At 48.1% G+C, this 16,360-nt stretch overlaps 1 protein-coding gene across 5 annotated transcripts in view; it reads left to right on the plus strand.

Annotated features, from left to right (window-relative positions):
• Window positions 1-16,360, plus strand: part of CMTR1 (cap methyltransferase 1) — a 67,848-nt gene that overhangs the window by 47,414 nt on the left and 4,074 nt on the right. For 2 of the 5 annotated variants that reach the window (XR_015554121.1, XR_015554122.1), the window contains exons 14-24: window positions 4,923-4,979; window positions 5,726-5,783; window positions 6,287-6,355; window positions 7,300-7,431; window positions 8,881-9,003; window positions 9,683-9,774; window positions 10,588-10,656; window positions 12,223-12,270; window positions 13,150-13,262; window positions 13,900-14,008; window positions 14,810-15,237. Coding sequence is in view for 3 of the 5 variants with exons in the window: in XM_004424190.3 (XP_004424247.1) it covers window positions 4,923-4,979; window positions 5,726-5,783; window positions 6,287-6,355; window positions 7,300-7,431; window positions 8,881-9,003; window positions 9,683-9,774; window positions 10,588-10,656; window positions 12,223-12,270; window positions 13,150-13,262; window positions 13,900-14,008; window positions 14,810-14,942 (1,003 nt within the window). In the remaining 2 variants the exon portion in view is untranslated. Of the gene's footprint in view, window positions 1-4,922; window positions 4,980-5,725; window positions 5,784-6,286; window positions 6,356-7,299; window positions 7,432-8,880; window positions 9,004-9,682; window positions 9,775-10,587; window positions 10,657-12,222; window positions 12,271-13,149; window positions 13,263-13,899; window positions 14,009-14,809; window positions 16,286-16,360 lie in introns of those variants that run through there. The other 3 variants (XM_004424190.3, XM_087438539.1, XM_087438540.1) reach the window with 2 other exon arrangements.

Consider the following 16,360-nt stretch of genomic DNA (forward strand, 5'->3'; position numbering starts at 1 on the left):
TTTTTTAAATCTGAATAATATTCCATTGTACGTGTATAGCACATTTTGTTTAATCATTTATCTGTCAATGGACATTTAGGTTGTTTCCACGTCTTGGTTGTTTTGAATAGTGCTGCAGTGAACATAGGGGTGCTGCTGTCTTTTTGAGATCCTGATTTCAGTTCTTTTGGATAAATACCCAGAAATGGAATTATTAGATCATATGGTAGTTTTTTTCCCTCGCCTTATTGCACTGACTAGTTCCTCTAGTACGATGTTGAATTGAAGTGATGAGAACAGACATCCTTGCCTTGTTCTTGAGTTTAAGCGTAAAGTGTTTAACCATTAAGTATGATGTTAGCTATAGATTTTTTGTGGTTGTCCTTTATCAGACTCAGGCTGACAAAGTTTTGTTCAATTCCCAGTTTGCTGAGGGTTTTTGTCGTGAATGCATGTTTAATTTTGTCAAATACTTTTTCTTTTTTTGTGAGGAAGATCAGCCCTGAGCTAATATCTGCCAATCCTTCTTTTTTTTTTTTTTTTTTTTTTTTTGCTAAGCAAGACTGGCCCTGGGCTAACGTCCATGCCCATCTTCTTCTACTTTATATGGGACAACGCCACAGCATGGCTCAACAAGTGGTGCGTCGGTGCATGCCTGGGATCCGAACCAGTGAACCCCGGGCTGCCGCAGTGGAGCGTGCGCATTTAACCGCTTGCACCACCGGGCCAGCCCCCGCAAATACTTTTTCTTTATCTATAGAAATTATTATATTCTTTTTTTATTCCATTAATACAGTGAATTTCATTGAGTGATTTTTCAAATGGTAAACAAATCTTGCATTTTTTGGATAAACTCCAGTTGGTCATGAATATCACTTTTACATATTGCTATATTTGATTTACTAATATTTTATTAAGAATTTTTGTGTCTGTTTTCATGAAGGATATTAGTCTCTAAGTATGTATTCTTTCGAAGTCCTTGTCTGGTTTAAATATATATATATTTAAATGCTATAAATTTCCCTTTATTACTCCATTTATAATCCCTTTATTATATATATATTAAAAGAAGGGATCTAAAATCAAAGAAGCTAGAAAAAGAAGAGCAAATTAAGCCCAAACTAAGGAGAATAAAGGCAATAATAATTTCCTTTTATTTATTTATTTATAGCATTTAAATAACTATATATAATACATGTGTGTTTTTTTGTGTGTGTGTGAGGAAGATCAGCCCTGAGCTGACATCCATGCCAATCCTCCTCTTTTTTTTTTTGCTGAGGAAGACTGGCCCTGAGCTAACATCTATTGCCAATCCTCCTCCTTTTTTTTTCCCCTTTTTCTCCCCAAAGCCCTAGTAGATAGTTTTGTGTCATAGTTGCATATCCTTCTAGTTGCTGTATGTGGGACACCGCCTCAGCATGGCTGGACAAGCGGTGCGTTGGTGCATGCCTGGGATCTGAACCTGGGCCGCCAGTAGCGGAGCGCGCGCACTCAACCGCTAAGCCACAGGGCTGGCCCCTACATACATGTGTGTTTAAATGTTATAAATTTTCCCTTAAGGACTGCTTTAGCTGAATCTCCCACATTTTGGTATGTTATCTGTTCATTAATATGGTTCAAAATATTCTCTGAATTTCCCTTATTATTTGTTCTTTGATTCATGGATTACGTAGATGTGTGGTATTTGATATCCAGATATTTTGAGATTTTCAAGATATCTATTTGATTTAGTCCTGTTGTACTCAGAATATACTCTGTATGATTTTGATCCTTTGAAATTTATTGAGGCTTTTTTTTTTATGGTCAATCACATGGTCTATCTTGGTGAATATTCCAACTGCTGTTAAGTATAGTGTTCTATAAATGTTAATTTGGGGGCCGGCCCCGTGGCTTAGTGGTTAAGTGCACATGCTCCGCTCCTGGTGGCCCGGGTTCGGATCCCGGGCATGCACCGATGCACTGCTTGTCTGGCCGTGCTGAGGCGATGTCCCACATACAGCAACTAGAAGGATGTGCAACTATGACATACAACTATCTACTGGGGCCTTGGGGAGAAAAAGGGAATAAAAGGAGGAGGATTGGCAATAGATGTTAGCTCAGGGCCGGTCTTCCTCAGCAAAAAGAGGAGGATTGGCGTGGATGTTAGCTCAGGGCTGATCTTCCTCATAAAAAAAAAAAAGTTAATTTGGTCAGGTTGGTTCCTCGTATTTTTCAGATCCTCTATATCTTAACTGATATTTTGACTCCTTATTCTGTCAATTGCTAAAGGAGGGCTGTTCAAGTCTTCAACTGTGATTGCCTATTTCTTTAGTTTTGTCAGTTTTTACTCCATATATTTGGGATCTTTGTTATTAGGCACATGCACATTTAAGATTGTTTTGTCGTCTTAATGAATTTTGTCATTATGAAATATCCTTCTCTATCTCTGGTAATACTCTTTGTCTTGAAGTCTACTTTGATATCACTGTAGCCACATTGGCTTCCTTTTGCTTAGCGTTTGGATGGTTTATCTTTTTATGTCCTTTTATTTTCAACCTGTCTTCGTAAATAACATATGATTGGGCCTTAACCTTTTTATCCAGTGTGACAGTCTGCCTTTTAACTGGGGTATTTAGTACATTTTATATATAGAATGTAATTATTGATATGTTTGGGTTTAAATCCTCTCTCTTGGTTGGTTGATTTCTGTTTATCTTGTCTTCTCTTTGTTTCTCTATTCCTTCCTTCCTTCCTTTTTTTGGGGGGGTGAATTCAGTATTTTTTAGTGTTCCTTTTTATCTCCTTGTTTTTTTTTTCTTTTTTATGCCTTTTGTATTATGTTTTAGTTGTTGCTGTAGGGATTACACTATGCATCTTTAATTTATCATTGTTTACCTTCAAAAAGTATTCTGCTGCTTCATAAACAATGTAAGAACCTTACTACAGTAAACATGCATTTACAGTCCTCCTGCCTTTGTGTTCTTGTTTTATATAAACCCTATTTTACATTGCTATTATTTTTATTTTAAACAGTCTATAGCCTTTAAAGAGATTTAAAGATACACCTATATATGTACATCTAATTCTTTTAAAAAGGTCCTTGATATTTACTGACATATTTATCCATTTCTTCATTCCTTTCTGCAGAACCAGGTTTCTATTTGGAATCATTTCCCTTCAGCTTAAAGAATTTCTTTTAACCTATTTTTGTAGTGCAAGTCTGCTGGAGACTTATTCCTTCAGCGTTTGTCTTTTGAAAATGTATTTATTTCCCTTTCATTTTTGAAGGGTATTTTCATTGGATATAGAATTTGAGTTGGCAATGTTTTTCTTTCAGCACTTTAAGGATATTGCTCCATTGTTCTCTGCCTTCCTTGTTTCTGATGAGAAATCAGCCATTGTTTCCCTGTATGTTAGGTATTCTTTTTCCTCTGGCTACTTTCAAGATTTTATCTTTATCTCTTGTTTTCAGCATGTTGACCATGATGTGTTTATACAGTCATGTGCCGCATAACGACGTTTCTGCCAACGACAGACTCATATACAGCAGTGGTCCCATAAGATTAGTACAATATAGCCTAGATGTGTAATAGGCTACACCATCTAGGTTTGTGTAAGTACACTCTGATATTCGCACAACGATGAAATTGCCTAATGACGCGTTTCTCAGAATGTATCCTCGTCATTAAGCGATGCATGACTGTATATGGCTTTCTTTGTATTGATTCTGCTTGGGATTCTCTGACCTTGAATCTGTGGATTGATTTCATTCGTCAGTTTGGGACAGTCCTTGGCTATTATCTTGTCAATATTTTTGTCCTGTTCTTTCCTCTGCTTCTGAGACTCCAATTATATTTACGTTAAACTGTTTTTTATTGTCCCACAGAGCTCAGATGCTCTGTTATGTTTTTTTCATGTTTTTCTCTCTTTATGTTTACTTTGGATTTCTGTTGACCTGTCAGTCCTCAAGTTCACTGCTTCTTTTCTCTACTGTGTTCAGTCTGCTGACTGATAAGCCCATTAAAATCATTCTTTATCTCCAATACCATATTTTTCATTTCTAAAATTATTTGCTTTTTTAAAATATAGTTTCTATATCTCTGCTGATATTCTCATCTTTTTATGCATGTTGTACACCTTACCACTAGATCCTTTAAAATGTTTTTTACAGTTATTTTATTTTATTTTTTGTGAGGAAGATCAGCTCTGAGCTAACATCCATGCCAATCCCCTTCTTTTTGCTGAGGAAGACTGGCCCTGGGCTAACATCCGTGCCCATCTTCCTCTACTTTTTTTCATATGGGACGCTGCCACAGCATGCCGTGACAAGCGGTGCATTGGTGTGCGCCCGGGATCCGAACCCGGGCCGCCAGCAGCGGAGCTCGCACACTTAACTGCTATGCCATGGGGTCGGGCCCTACAGTTATTTTAAAGGCCCTGTCTGACAATTCCAACATTTGGACCATCTCTGGGTCTTGTTCTATTGGATTGTTTTCCCTCTTGTCAATGGGTCACATTTTCTTGCTTTATCACATCTCATACTTTTTTATTAAATGCTAGACATTGTGTGTAAAAGAACAGTGGAGACTAAAGTAGAAGGGGTAGCTGTTAGTGTAGGTAGTTGAGTCAGTTTAGTCTGTAGTTGAACTGGGTCTGGGCTTTATTGTTGGCTTATTTAGGATCAGTTCACCACTGCTTTCAAATTTTTAAGGATGGGATCAAAACCTTCATTTTAGTAGGACTTGAGATCTGAGTGTCTGGAGGGTTTGACTCAGTTCTGCTTTACCCTCAACCATCGGCAGGCCCCATGTAACTGTACCTTGGTGTGTGGTTGAGGGGATTCTCTTTCAACTTGCCCCTAAATACAGATGGCCACTGCTCCAGCTCAACTTCGCTGTCCTGATGTCTTTGGGTTGTCTTTTTTGGTAATCCTTCTGAAAGCAAATCATTTTTTTTTCTTCTAGCCACTGTAGTCTGCAGATCAAAGCTCTGGCCAAAATCCATGCCTTTGTTCAAGACACGTGAGTGTTGCCCACTTTCCAGAATTCATCTATTTCAAGGGAAGATCTTTTCATTTTGCTCCTCCCCCTGAGCTCTTTGTTTATTTCATTTCAACATTTAAAATGCCTACTCTTTTATCTCATACTCTGCTGTAGTCTGTGAAGGATCCCAGAACCTTGCCCTTAAAGACTTTACAGTGTCTTTGGGCAGATAAGAGTAACCCAGGAGAAGGATATAGGAAAAGTTACTGACAGTGCATCAGAGTTGTGGAGTGGCATAGCGCGAGTAGAATACATAATGTTCAGGGGACACAGCGTAGAGTGATCAAGAGAGGAGAGGTAGGACTGGTCAAGGAAAACCTCTGGTAGGGGGCAAACATAAGCTAATTCAGCTTTCTGGGGCATAGTGACATCCCCTGGATGGACTTAATGTGGCCCGTATTAGCAGAGGAGGAGCCAGAATGTGCTGATGGGTAATTGGAAGAAGGGTATATGGCATCCAGGGAGGTCAGGAGGGCAGTCTTCTCCCTTTCCTTTGTGGTGGGAAGGGGAAGTCCTCCCATTTTGTGTACATCTGAGCTCCCATCTTCAAGAGGTAGAGCCATGTGAGTGTTAAAAGCACCCTAGGCTAATGGCAGCATGGTTGCCAGGTGTGCACAAACGTTCATTCATGCAGGCTTCCTTTCTAGGGTTCTGAGGGGTGCACAGGAGGCACACTCCTTGTGCCTCTTGGAGGTTTTAATCACTTGCTGGCTTCGTTTTCCCAGGACCCTGAGTGAGCCTCGGCAGGCAGAGATCCGGAAAGAGTGCCTCCGACTTTGGGGGGTGAGCATCTCCCCAGGCCATTGTTGCTTCAGGGCAGGGAAGCTGTAGAGAAGAATGGGATTGACTCCCAACCCTGTCACCTTAGGGTCTCTCCCTGTATGAAAATGTCTGTCTACCCTCACAGCATTTCAGAGCTGGGCGTCTCAGCATTGTTGGGAATGATCTCCATGGCCCTTTCACTGTCAGTTTGATCCTGCAGCTGGGTCAGAAAGGACAAGGGTGGTGGGTGAACAGGCCTCATTTTGCTGCTGGTGGCCCTGTGTTGCAGCACTGACCACAGAGAGCCCCAGAGAAAGGGAAGTGGCCTTTGGGGTATGCACCACAGGGCCTGAAAGGGAGCGGTAACTGAAGTATCCACCTCCATCCCCCCTTTTCTAGCCTCCTTTGTTACATGCCATTTCCTCTTCCCCAGTTTGAACCTGTCCCCTCACCTACATAGATTCACACATAGCCTTGGTCAGAAGCGCATTTGAAAGTCAAAGCTCTGGGCTGTCTCGTTTCAGATCCCAGACCAGGCTCGAGTTGCTCCTTCTTCCTCAGACCCAAAATCTAAGTTCTTTGAGCTAATCCAGGTAAGTTTGAAAATAAAACTTCAGAGAGGCCTAACCCTAGATGTGGAAGGGATCACTGAGACCTGCAGATGCCTGGCCTCTAGAGGGCTTGTGCATCCACCACCTGAGCTCCGAAGGGCTGAGCTGAGGCCAGCACAGGTGGGAACCTTGTAGGGTGTTGAGTTCCCCGAGAGCCCGTCTAGCTGCCTGAACATTCTTGTCCTGAGATGTGTTGTGCTCAGCATTCCTACTGCCCAAAAGGAGGTGCTGGCTATTACTCCGGCAAGTTCAGGGTCCCATGACATTTGCCTGCAGGGGAGACATGAAGTGTAGGATGATCTTAGGTAGGAGCTGGGCAGAGGGCCAAGAGAGGCTGCCAGGAGAGCTCTGTAGTGGGGCTGGCCTAACCCTAGGCTCCCTGTCCTGTTTCTGCTGAGCTGGTCCTCAGAATTCTTCTGCCCTGTTTTTTTCTACTATCTGACTTCCAGCTTTTCCCTGGGCTTCATGTAAATCTGGCCCAGATCATGGGCCATTGTGCTGGTTTTGTGGGGTCAGGGACTGGAGAATGAGGTTCAAGATGGCCTCAAAAGAATAGCGTGTGTACATTTTTCTGAATGGGGTGGAGAGAGAACTGCTGTCAAACCAACTGCTGGTGAGAAGTGGCTTTTATATTTTGGTGGCATTTCCTTATAGCTCTGCTAAATCAATCTGTACTCGGGGACTAGGTGTTCTTTCCTTTCCCAGCCTCGCCTAATCGGTCCTAAAGGAACACTCCAAGCAGATGGAATTAGATACCAGTTAGTGCATGGTTATATAGAGCAGCGGGCACGGGGGCATGTTTCAGAGGGCAAATACTTCCTATCTTCGCCTTTCCCAGCCTGCCCCTACCACCGATTCAGGCACCCATGCTGAGCACCTGTCCCTTGCCCCAACCCAGCCGTGTTTTCTCTGACCTGGGTCTACAGGGCACTGAGATTGACATCTTCAGCTATAAGCCCACGCTGCTCACCTCCAAAACCTTGGAGAAGATCCGCCCAGTGCTCGACTACCGCTGCATGGTGTCTGGCAGCGAGCAGAAGTTCCTTATCTGCCTCGGGGTAAGTCTGCAGCTGGCTTCCTCTCCAGCTTGGGGTGGTGGAACCTTACCCTCTGTCTATGGAAATCTGAACAGCTACCTGCCACACTCAGTGTGTGTTCTCTTGGCACTAAGGAGCTGGGCTTTGACCCTAGCTTTGAAATTTCACTTCCTGGGCCTGCCCCGTGGCTTAGCGGTTAAGTGCGCGTGCTCCGCTACTGGCGGCCCAGGTTCGGATCCCAGGCACGCACCGATGCACCGCTTCTCTGGCCATGCTGAGGCCACGTCCCACATACAGCAACTAGGATGTGCAGCTGTGACATATAACTATTTACTTGGGCTTTGGGGGAAAAATAAATAAATAAAATTATTAAAAAAAAAAAAAAGAAATTTCACTTCCTTTCTTCCTCTGAGTTAGCCAAGTGTCATTCATTCATTCATTGTTTCATTTATACGTGTGTTTGCTTATTCATCCCTGTGCATTGCTAAAGGGAACACTGCCTCTTTTCTTGTGATGTAGAATTTCCTAAGCTAGCAGGATGGTAAGCAGGCTAATCTGGCTGGAGCCCATGCAGCTGTTTCTTTGCAACACCCCCACCACCCCATGTCATCCCTTGTCTTGCAAAGACACCACCTATCCTTATTCTGGGGCCCTTGGAGTCTAAAATGAGGTGAGGGAAAGCCTTGGCAGTTCTGTATCTTACTTAATTGGGTAAAGTCATCATTGCTTTCTTTCCACTCTGACTTGTCTTTCTATATAATTTTATCTCTTCTTCCTCACTTACTTTCTGTGTCCTCTCACACTGTTTTTCTCTTTTTACTTTGTCTCCCCCTCTACTCTATGGACCCTTCACCAAACCCACCTCAGACATACACCAAGCTGGATCTTTCTTGAGGGCCACTAATCACAGACTTAGGCCTTTTGAATGGTGCCTTGGGCCTGTTACCGACCGCCAGGACCAAGCCAGATCTCTAATTCTCTTCTGCTGAGGCAGTGGAGGAAGCCCTATCTTTATCACTGAAGTAGAACTGGCTAGTCTCTCCTAGACATTTTCTTCTTACATTTTCCAGCCCTATCAGCTTGTAGCCGCCAACTAAAAGCCCTTTTGAGGGGCTGGCCTGGTAGCCCACGCGTGAAGTTTGCGTGTTCTGCTTCGGCGGCCTGGGGTTCGCCGGTTTGGATCCTGGTGAAGATAGGCGCAGACCTACTCCCTGCTCTTCAAACCATGCTGAGGCTGCATTCCATGTAGAAGAGCTACAAGTCTACAACTATGATACACAACTATGTACTGGGGCTTTGGGGAGAAAAAAGAAAAAAAAAAAGAGGAAGCTTGGCAACAGATGTTAGCATAGGGCCAATCTTCCTCAAAAATAAAATAAATGAATAAAAATAAAAGCCCTTTTGAGAACTAAGCCTCTCACCCCTGACATTCCATGCCTGCCTGACCAGGCCCTTTCTCTCTGTCCGTAGAAGTCCCAGATCTACACATGGGATGGCCGCCAGTCAGACCGCTGGGTCAAGCTGGACCTGAAGACAGAGCTACCCCGGGACACTCTGCTCTCTGTGGAGATTGTCCACGAGCTGAAAGGGGAGGTCAGAGGTGGTTCTGCTCATGTGTTCTGGCCCTGCCAGCCAGGGAACTGGGGCACAGCTGAGCCTGGCCTTTTTCCCTGAGTTAACTGGGTTACATTGCACATGGTGCTTGACAGGGCCCAGGGCCTGGGGAACGCTTTGTAATTATTCCTTCTCTTTGAGCAGTTGCTCTAAGCCACAGTATATTCAGGTAGGAAGGACCATAGTCTCTGTATGTGTAGGAGAAGACCTTGATCATCTCTGTGCACTGAGGGTCCTGGTGGGCCTACTGGGATTTTAGCTGCTGATTTAGTCTTTGACCAGGGATCCCTTAGGAAAGAAGCAACTTGTTATTTCCCATGAGCTTTGGGTATTACAGGCATTCAGATGACTTTCAGAATAGTCAGTGGAACAGTCGGCAAGGGTGGGAAGCCAGGCCCTGGCTGGAACACCATGGTGGCAGCCTCACTGGGTTTGAGGTTCAAGGGGGCTCATCACCCAAAACCTCAGGTCTCTGCCTGCTCAGAAGCCTGGGCCAATTTACTGCTGAGAATCAGTTGAGAGAGGCAAGAGACATATCCTGTGTTTAGAGTCCTTCCCTCCCCCCAGCTGTGGGTAGAAAGGAGGCCAGCGTGCATGGTGGGCAGAGTGGGCCCCAGGCCGATGCCTAGCAGTGTGGGCAGTGTACTTATCTTTCTAGGGGAAGGCCCAGCGGAAGATTAGTGCCATCCACATCCTCGATGTCCTCGTGCTGAATGGCAGTGACGTGCGGGAGCAGCACTTTAACCAGCGGTCTGACCTGGGCCCTGGGGAGGGTGGGAGGGGTGGGCCAGGGCAGCTCTATGGCAGCAACTTCCGAGGGTTGGCCCTCCACCCAGGCCTTCTCTGCTTAAGTTTCCCTCTCCTACCCACTGGCCGGTTCCAAGGACAGGGTGAGAAACTGGTGTTGGCACTTCAGAGTTGGCTAGGACGTGGGCCGTGATTGTCATAGATATCAGCATTCTCCATTTTGCCATAGCTGTTCAGATCAGAGGTGATGTTTGTGTTAAGGTTGAGCAAGAGGGCAGCCTTATGGGGGGAGAGAGGGTCTTCTCCTCTGAAGAACATCTTGTGCTTGGGTGGTCCCATTTAAGTTGGTTCATCTGGATCTCACAATTCCCACAGAGGCACTTTTGTTGGTGGATGGATGCCTAATCAGTTGCTAAAAAAGGAGGGACGTCTTACATCACCATGATGCTGCTGTCACTCCTGAGTTGGTTCATCTGAGTGGGTGTACTGTGGTATTTGTGGTTTGGGGTGATGGAGTAGACATATATAGTAAAGATGATACTTGAAGTTCTAGCAGAGGTGATTGAGCACAGCTGAAGGCACACTTCAGGAAAACCAACCAAGATGTAGCGAAATTTAGAGGTCAGAATCCAGAGAGAGGGAGAGGACATGCATCAAGACGGCAGTGGAGCAGGGCAGGGTGGGCTTCTGGGGCATATGAGCAGTTTTGCTGCAGATTCAGGCGAGTTCTCTCACTGGTGCCGTAAATATGCCCTGGGGACGGGTGCTGGTGGAGGCACCCTTGCTTGCCTCTGAGAGACTCTGTTTGGATTGTAGAATTCAGCTTGCTGAGAAATTTGTGAAAGCTGTTTCCAAGCCCAGTCGGCCTGACATGAATCCCATCAGGTGAGCATATTGTCTCTCTCTCCCAAATCCCCCTGCTTCATTGCTTCTTTCTGGCCAATGCTTGCTTCCCTGTCTTGTGGGGGATGGGAGGGCTCAGTGGAGGGGACCAGGCAAGGTTGGCATTAGAGGTAAGACTGCCCTTGAGGGATGTTTAGGGGTGCTAGGTAGGTGGCTCCTTCATCCCAGAATATCTCCCCATCCTGCCTGCCACAGTGGGTGAACCTCGACAGGAGAGATTCATTCCTAGGGGTTAAGGCGTCCTCATTTAAGATGCACGTGCTTCTGAGAGCGCTAACACACCTTGGGAGTCACACATTCACTCTTGAGTATCATTAGCATATCACCTGGCCTTTTCCTTTTTTTTTAAGGTAAGAAAAGGGTACTGAGGGAATGGGAGTTTTTGAATATGAAGAAGAGAAGGATCGTTTGAGGGAGTGGGATCCTTGATGCTTGGGAAGAAGGCCAGGGTTTGTTGCCATGATAGGTAATGTGAAAGTTCTAGACCCCTGAGGGAGGAGAGGAGGATGAGAAGTTAGGGAGCAGACAGGTGGAGAACAGACTTTTCTAGGCTGGGCCAAGGTCTGAGATTATTGCCTTTGGGGCTTCATGGGACTAGAGACTGAGATGTCTATTTATACTTTATCAAAATCATTTTTAGTTACAGTTAAATCCAGTAGTGAGAATGCACTTTATAGATTTCTTCTAAAAGTCTAAAAGCAGTTTTTTCCTGTGCTTTAAAATGGCCTGTCAAGGCCGGCTCCGTGGCTTGGTGGTTAAGTGAGCGCGCTCCGCTGCTGGCGACCCGGGTTCGGATCCCGGGCTCGCACCGACGCGCTGCTTCTCTGGCCATGCTGAGGCCGCGTCCCACATACAGCAACTAGAAGGATGTGCAGCTATGACACGCAACTATCTACTGGGGCTTTGGGGGGAAAAAATAAATAAATAAAATCTTTAAAATGGCCTGTCTGCCAGGTCCTGAGAGGCAGCTTTCAGGAACCCTGCCTCTGTTGCTTGTGGTCTGGTTGCTGGGTCTCTGGGGACCTTACCCAGTAGCAGTTGCAAAGGCGTGTTCAGGGGCTTCCATTGGTGGAGGGCTGGGCATCAAACAGGAGCCCTGAATCCTGGGTAGGGGTCCCCCCACCCCTGATGGTAATTGGCCTAATAGGACTATTTGGAAGTAACTCTGCTACAGGAAGGCCTAAAATCGATGTAGACAGACCTGGGCAAGAGCCTGGCCCTTGGCCTCTGGCCTCTGGTAATGGTGAAGACCTGGGTGGGAATGCTTACAGAGACATCTGTGTCTGCCAGACCTTCCTCTCTCCCCCTCCCGTCTTCCATAACCATAGTTATGGTTTGAGGGGCTGCCTGGCCGCTCTGAAACCTAGAGCTTGTCTTGGTAAGACATCAGTGCAATGGGCTGGGGGTCCTAGTTCTTGGTAGGTTGGGTGGTGCAGGGGCCCGAGGCTGAGGGTTAGGACAGGCGCAGCCTCCTGCCTACCAGCTGCTGCCCAGACAGGAATGTCCCCCCAGGAAGCCTTTGTCCTCTCTCCATCCCTCTGCCCACAGGGTGAAGGAGGTGTACAGGCTGGAGGAGATGGAGAAGATTTTTGTCAGGTGAGTGACTCAACCGGGGTAGCTCAGGATTTGAGAGCTGTTGGGGTGGGGGTGCAGCAGTGTCCAGGATTCATTCTCTACTTTTTTGTAGAGATGGTTTGGGGGTGGGGCAGTGAGATGGCCCTGGTTGGTTGCCTCTACCCCCCACCTCCTTTGCCTCAGCGTGGCTTCACTGCAGCCAAGAGGCCCCTGGCTGAGAGCTGATTCAGCACCCTGTCAGGAGGAGAGCAGGGCGGGTGTGTGTCTGGCAGAAATACGGGCTCATTGATGCCGTAATAGTTACGATTGTCCCTGCGAGGAGCAGAGCAGCAGGCTGCTTGAAATACTATAAATCCCAGCTCCTGGTGCTGACAGAGAAATTGAACCTGGAGGGGCAGAGGGGGCATAACTGCTTCCTCGCATTCTTAGTGGTGTGCGGGGTGCTCAGATCTGTGGGTTTCATCCTGGGTGTGTGCCCGCTGTGGCCACCGGAGCTGGGCCAGGTCTCATGCTCTCATGTTAACTCTTTAGTGGCCACAGTGATGCCATGGGTGGTAGACTGACCCAGTGGCACCCGTGGTCTCAGATCTTGTCCTTACTGGTTCACCCTGAAACCCCTCAAACAGCAGCAACATAGCAGGGGCATCTGTCACTCCCCTGCCTCCAGTGCTTGGTTGGGAGTGCAAAGCCCGAGTTCTAAACCCAGTGCTGCACTAACTCACTTGCTATGTGGCCTGGAGCAACTCACTTACATCTCTGCCTCAGTTTCTTATGTCAGAACAAGATAAAATATTGTGGTTGGTGTGATTTTGATATTAGCCAGAGACTAGTATTAGGGCTTTCTCTCTCTCTCATGCACACACTCATACTACCTGTTTGCACGCCTGCTCGGGAGATCAGGTTAGAAATGAAGATCATCAAGGGCTCCAGCGGCACACCAAGGCTCAGCTACACAGGGCGGGACGACCGGCACTTTGTGCCTACTGGCCTCTACATCGTCAGGACAGTGAATGGTGGGTGATGAGTGAGTGTTCCCTGTCCACCCTTCCTCAGCCAGGATGAGTGGCCCAGACCCTGCCTGAGCTAGAGTTAAGGGCTCCCTACTAAGATGGGTAGCAGCCAGGCTGGCATTTCTTTGAGGTGTATCTTGGGAGGGACTTTGTTCCCTGAGCTTTTTCTGTACTTTGGTGGGTTCCGGGGATTGGGTTGGGGCTGGGGAGAGAGGAGCCCAACTTACAATATATGCATGCGTGGTGTCCTCATGGTAGGAAAAGGGCCTTCTCAGTGGGCAGCAGCACATACAGAAAGCCAAGCTTGGCCATTTGCATCCCCTGTAGAATTCCTTTTTTTCAGTGCCCTCTGGCTAACAGTCTTGCTACCTCTGCCAGGGTCCCAGAGATGTTAACCTGGTAGCAGGTTGGCAGGACTGGGGTAAGGTTGTTGAGAAGTAATTATTTTAGTTGTCCTCCTGGAGCCCATTTGGGCTGGTGATGAAGGCTGCATCCTCACAGGCTGTTCTCTGCCTGCTTTTTTGGGAGAGGGGAATAGAAGAATGGGAGTGGAAGAAGGCACATCCTTGCGTTGGCCTGGCCTGTCCCCCATGGGGATTTTGTGTCCTTTCTGGGCTTCTTCCCCTCTTCCCCCTGTCAGAGCCGTGGACTATGGGATTCAGCAAAAGCTTCAAAAGGAAGTTCTTCTACAACAAGAAAACCAAGATCTCTACCTTTGACCTCCCTGCAGACTCCATTGCCCCATTTCAGTAAGTAGCCCTCCTCCAGACCTGCCCCCTCAGCAGACCTGGGTACTCCTGCCAGGATGCCAGCCAGCGCTCTTGGGGCACCCCCCGGGTCCTGAGATTGTTCCTCCTGCAGGGGCTCCCCTGAGCATGGGCTGGGCTCCTCCCCACAAGGGTGGGGATGGTGGTCCCCTCCAGGGTGTGGCTAGGCCTGGGTAGTAAGCTCGGTGAGAGGAGAGTGATGCCAGGACCTGCTGTGATGGCTGGGGGTCCTGGGTGTGAAGGGCCCCACCCAGGCAGGGCATTTGCTCCGTGGAGCAGCCACTGCTTACATGACTTTCTGACACTGGCCTGGTGGTGGGAAGTTGCTGAGGGCCCCCAGCGCTGCCCCTCAGGACTCAGGGTCCTAGCTGTCCCTCCTCAGGACCCGGTGTCCATTTGCCAGATTGTTGGTCATAGGTTTTGACAGCAGCCGGCAGCCCTAACGTGCCTGTAATTAGCCAGTGACACTAGTTTCTGTCACCACACTAATATTGTTGTATTAGAGCAGCATAGACAGATAAACCAAGAATATCAGTAATTGTAGGAATCCAGGTGGATGCAATTAGCAGCAGCAGCTATTTGTTGGGAAAAGCTGGTTCTGGAAGGCAGGGAGGAGCGGCCAACTGGGTACCTTTTGGCTGCTCAACTGGAGTCATTGATAGACCTTCCTCTCCCCACCTCTTAACACCAATCCCCTAAGTCATAGTTGCGGGGGGTGGGGTGGTGATCTCTTGGTCCTACTCCACCCAGGTGCAGCCCTCTGACCTCCTTTCTCCTCCCCAGCATCTGCTACTATGGCCGGCTCTTCTGGGAGTGGGGGGATGGCATCCGTGTGCATGACTCCCAGAAGCCCCAGGACTCGGACAAGCTGTCCAAGGAGGATGTCCTCTCCTTCATCCAGACGCACAGCGCCTGACAGCCTGGGGACGCCCGCCCTTGCCGAATGCCCCGTCGTTCCCTGTCAGGGTGCTCTGCCTGGGCCCACAGTACTGGTTCCATCCCCAAAGCGGAAAGGGACTGAGGAGCACAGTCACTGCAGCCTGGCCGTGAGGGGAGGGTGGTCTCCTCTCCATCTCCCCTGAAGAGCTGTCGGGGGCCTTCAGAGGACACTCACGTACCTTCTGGGACACGTTTTGGACTTCCCTCCCTGGAGTCCTGCCTGGGAACTGTCTCCCCTGCCAGGACTCAGCCTGAAGGACGCTGCTCCTACGGTGGGTTTGAGGTCAGGGCCCAGGGCACGTGGGGCCGCTGGAGGATGTGTCAGAGAGCAGCAGGGCTTTGGCTCTGCCTGTCTCTCCTGTATCCTGTAGACTCACTTTTCTGAGTTCCGTGCACTGCCCAGAGGGCGGCCATGCCCCTGCTTTACCCAACTTTTTATTGGGCCAACCCTGATGGGTGGAAGCCCACTGTAGTGAGCTGGCCAGGAGCAGCTGCTGTACAAATCAAGGTTTTGTTGCTTTGAACTTGCTCTGTTTTGATGCCAAGTTGGAGAAGATTTTCTTGTCTCCTCCCCCTAGCCCTGTCCTGTTCTTCCCTGGAGTTCTTCCCAGCCCAGACCTCTGACAGTCCCGCAGGCCGGGAAGGGAGGCATGTGGGCCCCACATCCCTGGCACCACAGTGGGATGCAGTTGGATGTGACTGCCTCCTGGGGTTGTGGAGCCTTCCTGGGCCCCATCCCCTTTTGATCTGAACCTTGGGCAGCTCTAGGCGGGGAGGGAGCGGCCTTGAAGACTTGCCTTTTTCTATGCGCCAGCAGCAATGGCCCCACTGTAACAGAGGATACCTCCCGGGTTGGGTCAACCCAGCCCTCTGGCAATCATGGCACCCCCGTTTGCCACAACCACCTTGCTATACACCCCCCCTTGTTTTTCTTCCCCAGTAGGAGGTACAGTTGCTTTTGCTCTTTTGTGGTCTCTCTATCTCCTCTGCCTTGGTGGAGGGGGAAGAGGGGAAGCTGGGCAGTAGCTTTGGGTGGGGGAGGGCACCTGTGGTTGTTTTTAATGGAAAATACCTCTCAGAGATGCTGGTACAGGCTCCCCAGGGCCCCATGCCAGTGCTACACTGGTTTCCATGGAGACAGGGCACTGAGGCTCCCTGTGAGGTTGGAACTGACTCCACCTCAGGGGTCTCCAGCCAGCATCCAGCCCCTCCCCTCCAGGTTGGCAGCAGCACCGCTAAGATGCTGTATTTCCACCCAATTCTGGGTATATCAGTGTGTCTTGCAGAATCCTGAATCATTAAAGATAAACATATTTTTAATGCCTGTGTGGCTCTGTGCTGGGGCTGCTGCTGTTTGTCCTCGGTGCTTTGTGGTCTGGGACTGGCTTGGATGCA

This window comes from Ceratotherium simum, chromosome 13 (genome assembly GCF_057802395.1).
Source record: "Ceratotherium simum simum isolate JZ-2026a chromosome 13, ASM5780239v1, whole genome shotgun sequence".
Taxonomy (NCBI): domain Eukaryota; kingdom Metazoa; phylum Chordata; class Mammalia; order Perissodactyla; family Rhinocerotidae; genus Ceratotherium; species Ceratotherium simum.